This window comes from Armigeres subalbatus, chromosome 2, assembly GCF_024139115.2.
Source record: "Armigeres subalbatus isolate Guangzhou_Male chromosome 2, GZ_Asu_2, whole genome shotgun sequence".
In the NCBI taxonomy this organism is placed as follows: Eukaryota; Metazoa; Arthropoda; class Insecta; order Diptera; family Culicidae; genus Armigeres; species Armigeres subalbatus.
This window is the reverse complement of record NC_085140.1, coordinates 124,941,197-124,951,659: the sequence shown is the minus strand read 5'-3', so window position 1 is coordinate 124,951,659 and position 10,463 is coordinate 124,941,197. Positions and strand designations below refer to the sequence as shown.

At 41.1% G+C, this 10,463-nt stretch overlaps 2 protein-coding genes across 3 annotated transcripts in view; one reads left to right on the top strand and one right to left on the bottom strand.

Annotated features, from left to right (window-relative positions):
* Positions 1–729: 729 nt before the first annotated feature.
* LOC134209226 (uncharacterized) lies at positions 730–1,659 on the bottom strand. The gene has a single exon (XM_062685217.1). It carries the CDS (start codon positions 1,657–1,659, stop codon positions 730–732), a length of 930 nt encoding a protein of 309 aa, XP_062541201.1.
* A 3,743-nt stretch (positions 1,660–5,402) lies between these two features.
* Positions 5,403–10,463, top strand: part of LOC134210800 (mucin-2-like) — a 74,817-nt gene continuing 69,756 nt past the window's right edge. The window contains exon 1 of one of the 2 annotated variants that reach the window (XM_062687078.1): positions 5,403–5,724. In XM_062687078.1, the coding sequence (XP_062543062.1) occupies positions 5,722–5,724 (3 nt within the window). In that variant the 5' untranslated portion in view covers positions 5,403–5,721. The remainder of the gene's footprint in view (positions 5,725–10,463) is intronic. The other variant, XM_062687079.1, reaches the window with a different exon arrangement.

Sequence of the window (10,463 nt, the reverse complement as noted above, 5' to 3'; positions counted from 1 at the left end):
CGAATGACGTGAACTAACCCGAGCAAAGATTGACTGCTTACACTTCTTAGCGGCTTGGCCGATACCACTAACAGAAAGTGCCTCACGAGATCGCTTGAATTTCAGGCACTGTGACGCTCGTTCTGACATGAAGCAGAGCTGAGAGCCACTGTCAAGTAGTGCTCTAGCTTGCATGGTGTTTCCAAATTGATCCTCAAGGATCACGATCGCCGTTGCGAGAAGAACAGTTCTTCTGTTACTGATCGTGACACATTGGTTTCTTGAGCGCTAGTACAATGTTGGGAGTGTCTGGTGTGGGTGACGATTGACATAACATGCTTGGATTGGCAATAGGAATGGGGGATTATGAAGATTGGTTGGTGGATTGCTGAGGATTAAATTGAGTTGGCTTTCTCTGTTGTGATACCATCTGATTTTAATGTGGGTTCTGCGAAATTTGTTGGAAGCGCTTGTTCGGTTGCGGAACTTGCTGTTCACTGGTGTTCAGGTGCAACAATGAATGATGTCGCTGTCCACAAACACGACACGTACCTCGCGAGCAAAACTTGGCAGCATGACCATGTGTAAGACAATTGAAGCACAAATCACTATTCTTCACAACGTTTCTTCGTTCGTCGACTCGCATTCCTTTGAACCTCTTGGATTGATAGGACCAATTTTGCCCGTCATTGCAGATAAAACACGACTGCTGCTGAACCGGGTAACTGCTGCTCGCCTTCAGATGTTTCTTCACCTCCATTGGTACTGCATCATGTCTTCAAACGTAGAACGGTGTTCCGTTTCCCACAAGCGCAACGTTATGGAATCTAGTTTGCCTGCAAGCATATGAGCCAAAAGTGTGCTCCAGTCTTTGGTGGGTTCCCTGAGTTTTTCCAGCATCTGAAGATGTTTTTCAAATTCCCCGATAACATGGTTTAGCGCTTCGAACGACTCCTTTTTCATTGGATTGATCGCGAACAAAGCGTCGAGGTGGGATTTGACCAGCAACTTTTTGTTTTCGTAACGCGACTCAAGTGATCTCCACGCTACGGAGTAGTTGGCCGCAGTGATGTCAATCGAAGCGATTTGCTGTAGCGCTTCTCCGGCCAACGACGTGCGAAGGTAGGTGAACCGATCGATATCGTTCAAGTGTGGATTGTCGACAATCAGGTTTTCGAAAGTGTCTCTGAAAGTGACCCACTCCATTGGCGATCCTCGAAACGTTGGCAGCTTCAACTCAGGTAGCTTGACACGCATGGTGGGCATTGGAGTCTTGCCGTTGGCGTGATGCACATGAAACTGCTGAATACTTAATCCAGGACCTTGCATGAATGCTTCTAACGACTGTTTCAAACTGAAGTACTGGTTAATGAATGCCTTCAGAATTTTGGAGTTTTGTTCACCTTGCTCCTTCTCGTTGGCCACTTTCTGCTTGAGGGCTTCTTCGGAAAGCTCCTTCAAATCCTCTTCTTGTTCGTCGTACTGCTCGAAATTTATTTCAATTTCAGCCCGAACATCACAAAAAGACTCATACACTTCATCCAACTTACTAAGCCTTGCAGATACGGAACCTTTATCGCGTGCTTCATTGTACCCTTGTACAAACTCTCCAATGGACTCCACCATGTCGCGCAACTGCCTTTCCTTCTTCGTTAGCTTTCTGAAATCGGGTTTCACCATTTTGCTCACTATTTCACTGCTAGCACTTCACAAAAGATGCAACCGAACCGCGATACCGAACGTCTTAGCGTTTGACAGAGCCCACAGAACGACACAGTAGCTATTCGGAATAATATAATGAACCACCGACCGCAAGGTGTACCCAACTCAGCGAACCAATTCAACCCCCAAACCAAATAAATGCAATCATTCAATAATTTATGCTTTATTGACCGCATGCAAATGGTCAGTGTGGGCGAAAGATCATGCATTCTTATCGCCACCCTTCAACTACCTCCTTACGACTATGTACTTAGCTCAAATCCTGCTGTTTCTCTCGATTCTCGCTGGAACTGCAATGGCCTCGAATCGTTACTGCCGATGAATTTAAACAGCCATCAAAACCGTTTGTCCAGTAATCCTTCATGAAACACCATGCGCCGCCACAAAACGTTCAGGCACCAACAACGGGAACAATAACCGCCTTTCAACGACGATCGTGCAAATGGCAGAACCACGCTGCATCAAGCAATGTATCCACTGTTCACTGCACTTTGTCTCTTCGATCGAATCTGGCTTCGAAGGACCAACAATATGTTCCGTCTTCGATCTAAGGGCACTGGTTATAACAATCGTCACTACGGTGTTCTCAATTTAATTCTGTTCTGATTCGCACACCTCACGGACAGGGCACTTTTTGCTACCGCGGGATGATTTACAGAGGAAATTATTGCTAAACGGTATTTAGTTTTACTGAAACACGGACGGTTTATTATTCAGACCAATAGGTTATAGTCGACTGGTTTATTCGCGCACAACCTAAACACTGAGCTGACCTACCTAATTTGCTGTTAACATTTATTCGATCATCTCTGAGTGATAAGAGTTCGATTGAGCAGTATTACCTAAAAGCAGCACATGTTGGATGCTGCGAATTATATCTCCGAGAGTATTTAAACTCTCGCGCGCATCAGTTATGCTGATGTGCGTTGCAGAGTGGGCCAAAATACTAGAAAAATTAGTCGATACTTAACACTATCCATGGACGCAACAAACAATATTCTCGAAGACATCGAAGACGCCATTCTACGAGTTTCATTACCGAACAGCAGCTACCAACAATCAAGGATTTTTTTATAGAATCTATTCTCAACATGCAAGGAATTACGACAAGGTTTCCTAAAGACGCACTTAACTATGCCACCCCGAAAATAGCCAGTACCAATGAAATGAGGCTTTACATTTTAGAACATCCACAGACGAATGAAGATTGTAAGATTTTCGAAATTTTACCATTGATCACAAATAACACGAACGCCCCCAACTATGTGATCAAGTCTAAAAAGAAGCTTTTTACAAAAAAAAACATCCAGAAAACGCCGTTCAGAAACTACACGATGCAAAACCATTCATCGACTCTTGTGTATACCCGAAAATTATGGGAGTGGTAAGCCATTGCAACGCAACAACTACAATTCAAATGAACCCAAGTAACATTTTGAGTTTTATGATTTACTACAAGAGTATTTATATCTTACAACAATAAAATCCTAGTCAAGGCATTTGCTCCTTCATCGCTTACACCAAAACCTCTTGAAGAGTAGTATCTGCCGAGTTGACCCACTCTTGAAATGGTTTTGAAGGGTAAATGCAAGACGTATTTCAAGACCGAAATGTGACAAAACCTGAATACGAACTCGGCACCAAAATCCTGAAAGAAAGAAAGCTGATCTTATTCAAACCCTTTTCTAAGCCACTTGATCTTGATGCCTGCGGAGTTCTCTAGATCTAGCTTTATGCAAACATTCGCATGAAATAATAAATTTCGTTCAGTCTTAACAAAATAAAATAAAGTTTATTGTATCTGAAACCAAAAACTCCATAATCAAATATTGAAATAAAATATTCTAAATTATTGATAAACATAATGAAAGCAGAATTAGTCTATGGTGCATAGTGCATACATTTCAGCTGCCAAATGAGATATACTATGTCATATGGTGCGAAACCCCGATATAACTGATGCGCTCTCAGTAAACCCCGTTCTAACAATTATTTTTCGATAAACAAATTTATGTTAAATTTGCACATTTCTGCATTTTGTTTATTATTTGTTTATTTTATTGTTTGTAGGTGATTCGTTTATAATATATCGTGAAAAATCATAAATATAATGCAGTATTTATAGATATTTTGCTTGAAATTCTCTACCCATGTGTAGTGAAAAAAATATGGCGATGACATCCGAGTAAATTTTTCAAGATTTATTTGTTCAAATTGGTTTGCCTTAATGAATACAACCATAAAATCATAATGTTTAGATGAAGCATTTACGAAGGATTAACCTTCAACTCCTATCAGGAAATAGACTACTCGTAAACAACGCAGTAAACCTGAACTTAATCACGAATTGCAGACCGCATGATAGAGCATTAACAGGAAATTATCTTATAGTTTTCATCAATTGCATCATCAGAATTGACAACCAGACATTCATCTCCATACAAACAAATCATTTGGAAGGGATACTCCCAGGATTGCTCATCAACAAGACTATCATCAGTCAATCAAACTTTTCAACGTTAAGGACATAGTTGGAAGAGTACCACGATGGCAGCCAATATGGCACCGGACCTTCCACGGGCCAGCAAGGTCAGCATAATCGCCCTTGCTAAGACATCATCGCGCCACCGAGTCACCACGACACCAAGTCGCCGTTGTTACCAAGGTGTAGTCAGCAGTTTTGGAGGAGCTCGACCCCGTTGGCCAGGAATTGCAGCGTCGACAGATTTAATTAATAAATAGGGTTCGATCAGCAAACGGAAAGTTAGTCTTTATTCAGAGTAGGAAGTGTTAGTTACAACTAGATTTTAAGTAGTGAAACCGTATTAATGTAATTAAAAGTGAATAAAGTTATTTTTTTATAAGAAACATTCTGTGAGACTTATAATTATATGAAAGACCAAAATTTTCGAACGTTTTTAGTACAATACTTTAAATAAGTGGAGCATTATTCCTCATGATATGAGAAGCAGCATTGGCAAGTAATTCTATTTATTTTATCTGGTCAACATGAATCCATTCTCGCTAAGAGGATTGAAGAGTATATTCAATCGTCGTTCATTCAATGTGCTCACTGATGTAATATGTGAGTGGTCTTACATTTTATTTGAAAAATATTTCTTTGTTCTACACCGATGCCGCCGGGGCATGTAACTATCCACTAAACACCGATAACGTTTTCAATCACCCATAAAATCAACCCTAATCGGCACGCATACATCGTTAGATCAACAATCGATCACGCGCGATCAACTTACTCTTGTAAACTCTCGTTCACCCTCATTCATCCACTCGTCGCAGCCATGAGGGCAACTTAACATGCTTTATCGAATCTACTAAGAAATGCGCCGTCCGCGACACTCTTGCCTGCGCGCGCGCGATTGGATGTCGATGGAACGATGTTTTGGACATGTAGGAAGATCATCATCATCGTCATCGTCGTCGTCGTCGATCATCGCTGGTTTGGCGACCGCGGCGGGTCATTCAGCATCACATCTCGCGGACGCTCTTGATAGAAGATCTCCTGCGCCACCGGCGTCCAAGCGAACTGCTTCTGGATAGCGTACAGTGAGTTGAATGGCGCGAACTTTTAGTGCTGCCGCCGCCGCCGCATGCTGTCAAAGATAGCGAGTTGTCTCCGCACGCTGCGCTGCTGGTGACAAGCAAGGGTATAAATAAGCCTTCCAAATCAGCATCACATTTCAGTTCGGTGGTTATTTTTCCGCGAATAAGTTCGTTCTTTTCTGATTTTCGGTCGTTTTGCTTGGTTCTTGGCGCGGGTGTCCTTTATCGTCATTACAAATTCTAAGGGTGAACATCTGAGCTGGTGAGCTGATGGAATGAATGCTTGATGTATTAGACCTTGCCAACTCGAAGACCTTGTGCTGTGTAACTGAGTAAGGTGATACAAATTGAAGAGTTCCTCGAAAGGATCGCTTGTTTGTAGGGGATTGCGCGTGTTTTTTGAAAAATCGTTTCATATCTTCTCCGATCATTGTGTGCTGAAACCAGTGCTCGAAAATGGTGAGTGATAGATAAGATTGTGTTACTTTTTGGGGAATAGTGAGAATTCTAAGCACGCTCGAGGAAGCAAGCACGCAAGCTGAGAATCTAATCGTGAATAACTGGGAGTGGATCAGTCGAATAAGTTCTGGAATACTAATTCTGGATAATAGCAGCTGTGATGATAAATTGGACGTTATTCGTCAGGGGAGACTCTAATCAGCTGAGTGGAAATCTAGCCATAAACTTTATGATGAATCGCAAATTCTTATGGAAGAAGTGGAAGAAACTGGAATTGAGGACCTGTGGAATCTGTGGAACTGTGCTTGTGATGTGTGATGATGGGAGAAAAACTGACGAGATAAATTAAAGTGATTTATAAAAATGCGATCCGTATGCTAATGGGACTGTGACTTTTCTTCATAAAATGTGACTCTGAGTGGGTAACGGTTGTAATCACGCAATTTTTTAGAATGGGCTGACGGCTTGAAGGCGGATGAACATCAATGTCCGGGAAGAGCTGCGTGTGTTTATTCAACAACAAATGTTTACCACAAACCTTTTACAGATGTATATTTTAGTAAGTATGTAGTTTCATGCATTGTAAGAAATTTTCGGATATTTAAGAGATTCAGTATGTTACATTTATGAAATTGATCCAGGGAAAAAATAAGCATGGGGCTTACTATTATTTTTTTTCTCAATTACACAACATATTTAAATTAAGCATACTGAAGAAAAAACTTAGAGGAGAAACTCCCATTTTGTAAAAGTAGAGAATTTAATGTTTTTGCCTTTTGCGTATAACAAAATAATACCGAAAGGCTATCACTTCAGAAACTTTTTATAAAACGAAAATTTCACTTGACTGCTGCTGACTCTGACGACAGCCATTCGATGATTTGACGGTAAAAAGACACTTTTAGCCACTGGGTGGATATATACGCTAACGCACCGGATAAATTTTCTGCAGAAACCACCGCAGACGGCTATGTCTGATCCCGCTACCGACGCCATAATTTTCATTAAATTTTCTGACCTTGTGAAGAATATCCATATCTATTCTCTTTCGTTAAAAATTATGGTCCTGAAAAAGACCTATTTATGTGTCTTAATGCGCCTTCACAACCACTAATAGCAAACAAACGATTTTCGGAATCTTGCGAGAATATTGATAGACGCTAGGCGTGCCACCCCCATCGGTGGGATTAAATTTTCTTTACCAGACGACCACCAACGATTCCGATCCGGGACCGTTCTCCGCGAAATCTTGAACGAAATGATTCGCACGCGCTGGATGTATTTATTCAATAGAGCCCCACCCATTCGTTACCCGTTATGGCTGCAAATATTATTAGGGCTGGGATTGATAAAGGGGTGAGGCTAAAAGTCTTATTTTATTGAATACGAGAAAGCTACATTTCTCCACGTGTGAGCCATTTTGTTCAACATTCCGCTAAGAGCAATCTCAGCGCATCGGGGAGCGGTCCCATCAGCATATTGACCTTGGCGGTAGTAATCGGCGTGAAAGTTGCAGAAAATTTATTCCGTGGGCCTCATTAAGCACCGAGTGGTCATTGTTGGCAACATGCGTCTTAGTTAGTCGCAGAAATCGGTTCCTTTCAGGACCACTATTTTATACGGAAGAGAATTAATATGAGACGAGTATTCTTCACAGGGATAGACAATTTGATGGCAATGGTGTTTATATCAGTTTTATAAATAATGCGCATTTCTCAACAATTAGGGGAACTGCTCCTTGAATTCATACCATGTACCCAAATCAATACCATTCGAAAACAAAGAATTGGTGCGCTATTTGTTTTGTTTCTCATTTTTGTGATTTTTTTCAGCAGTGAGCACGTCGGAAAACAACAAAACACGACACAAATTGAGCCTAAATTGCCCGTTTTGCGAATGTTATTGATATAGGATCATGTTATTAATAATGGAACAGATACCCTACGTCAACAAAACTGAAGTCGAAATCTTGTGAGTTATGAAATTGTGTCGACTTCCCTGGGCATAAAAGTATCATCGTGCTAGCTTCATGATATACAAATGCAAAAATGGTAACCTGGCTTAGAAACCTCGCAGTTAAGAACTGTGGAAGTGCTTAATGAACACTAAGCTGCGAGGCGGCTCTGTCCCAGTGTGGGGATGTAATGCCAATAAGAAGAAGAAGGTATTGAAAAACGTACACTTGCCACCGGTGTGATGTGGAAAATAAACTAGTGGCAAGTGTACGTTTTTTAATACCTGATGAAGGCTGAATGGAGTAAGCCGAAAAGTTATTAAAAAACGAGAATTGTGTATTTTTCATCACCTAAATTTAAAAGAGGGGAAGTCGACGAAGAGAAATCTCTCTTGCGACATTCGCCCTTATTCCAGATAGAGCTTGCTTTTTATGTGTCTGGAGATTTGTGGACAATTGTTTGATTTGAACAACACTAGAGTGCATTTATTCAGTTACTTTTCCATATAAAGCTGAAAGTCTGCAAGTTCATCGACTTATTCGTAACGAAAACGACGTGTTTTGTCCTTAAGAGCAAATCGATTGCAAAATCATATTTTTAGTAAACTTATCAGCAAAGCCAGATTAAAATAGGGGAAAAGACGGCTTTGGCAGGTTTTGTTCTATTATTGGCAGGGGGTTTTTGTCGACCGAATTTTATGAAATTTGGCCACAATATTCTTTGATATCCAAAGAATGTTTAGGCTAAATTTGAGCATAATCAGTCATAAAAAAAAACCCCGACAATAATAGAACAAAACCTGCCAAAGCCGTCTTTCCCCTATTTCAAGAAATCTCCTTGTGCCACGAGTACAAAAAAAAACCAAATTCAAGTCAAATTCAGAAACTTCAAAATGATTAAACTTGATCGAGTTGAATTTTTAAAGTTAGTGTTCATTTTTTTCGGCTTCCATCTGTTAAAACTTTTTTTTTATTCTGAACAGATTGTAACAAAATATATACTGCCTACCAAAGGAAGGATAATTTCCTGAACATAGACGTGTGCGTCAACGGCGTCGACATTTTTGCATTTTTCACGCCGATTTAAATTTGATGTTTGTCCACAGAATTTTGTAGGTTCAGTGGAATTTTCGTAGAATTTCCTGATTGATCCCCACAACAACTCTAAACGATTTTTCGTGAAAATACCAATGATTTCCTCCCGTTGGCCGAAATTGGTCGTATGACAGAAAGGGCCTTTTTCGGGCTCTTTCTGCCAAAGACTACCATACGAAACTTTAGGCCAAACAATGTATTCGGTCAAACAACTTTTTTGTCAAACGACCATTTCGTCCAAACGGCATTTTATGCCAAATGACCTGTTAGGGTTCTTTCGGCCAAATTACCAGTTCGGCCGAATGTCCCTTTCGGCTATATGTCGCTTTCGGGCAAATGCCATTTTCGGTCAAACCATTTCGACCTAAAAACCGTTTCGGTCAAACGTTCAATTCGGCCAAATGGAATTTGGTTAGATGACTTTCGGTTCGGCCAAGTGGCATTCGATAGAATGGCTTTACGTCGAATAACTTTCGGTCAAACGATAGGAAGGGCCATTTGGCCGAAAGGTGCAAGGCCGTAAGGTTTTAGACCGAACAAACCATTAGACTACAACCCATTTGGCCGAAAATGTCATTCAACCAAAATGGACACACAGCCGAAGTTGTTCTAGTCACTTGGCAGAAAAAGTCGGTTGTTCGAAAAGGTCATTTGTCCGAAATGGTCGTTTGGCAGAAAGGCGAATTTATTGAACATTGAACATTTTGCGGAATAACATTACGCGGTATTTAACTTTTCGTGGTACGACATTTGGCGGGTTGTACATTTTCTCCGAATTCTTCTTCTTATTGGCATTACATCCCCACACTGGGACAGAACCGCCTCGCAGCTTAGTGTTCATTAAGCACTTCCACAGTTATTAACTGCGAGGTTTCTAAGCCAGGTTACCATTTTTGCATTCGTATATCATGAGGCTAACACGATGATACTTTTATGCCCAGGGAAGTCGAGACAATTTCCAATCCGAAAATTCTCTAGACCGGCACCGGGAATCGAACCCAGCCACCCTCAGCATGGTCTTGCTTTGTAGCCGCGCGTCTTACCGCACGGCTAAGGAGGGCCCCTATTTTCTCCGAATTATTTTTGGCTGATTGTGCTATTTCACGGAATACCGTTTTGCGCAATATTGGCATTTGGCATTTTGGCATTTCCATATAAGAATGCTGTAGAATACAGCAGTTTATCATTTTTTTTTTCCAATTTCGTTTATTTGGTAGGCTCAGGCGTGTATAACACTTTACGGAGCCATTGTTCTTTGTGATATATACAATCAATATCATTTTATTATACGGTTAGTAAGAGGGGGGTAGAAGCCAGCGTACTCGTGGTGACTCGAGGTTAGTTAACAATGTTTAAGGATGGACGGGGCTTAGGATTTGGGATCAGGAAATTTCAGTTTCTCATCCGGGCATTTGGCGTCAGTGACGATGTGGCGTGTCGTCGTGCTCGAGGAATGGTTCGACTGGGAGCATCTTCCGGATGGCAAGAGCTATGGGGCTCTACGGAACAAAAAGGCAGAGACAGAACAAAAAAAACTTTAAAGAAAGAAAAAAACCAAATGTTAGATTTTTGATGTCAGAAGCACAAAGAAAACTATAAATGGCCTGCATATAGACAACATCACGATCTCCCAAAACACCGCGAACTTCCCTGAAGGGTTGTTTACCTCGGGCCACAAGGGTATCCAATA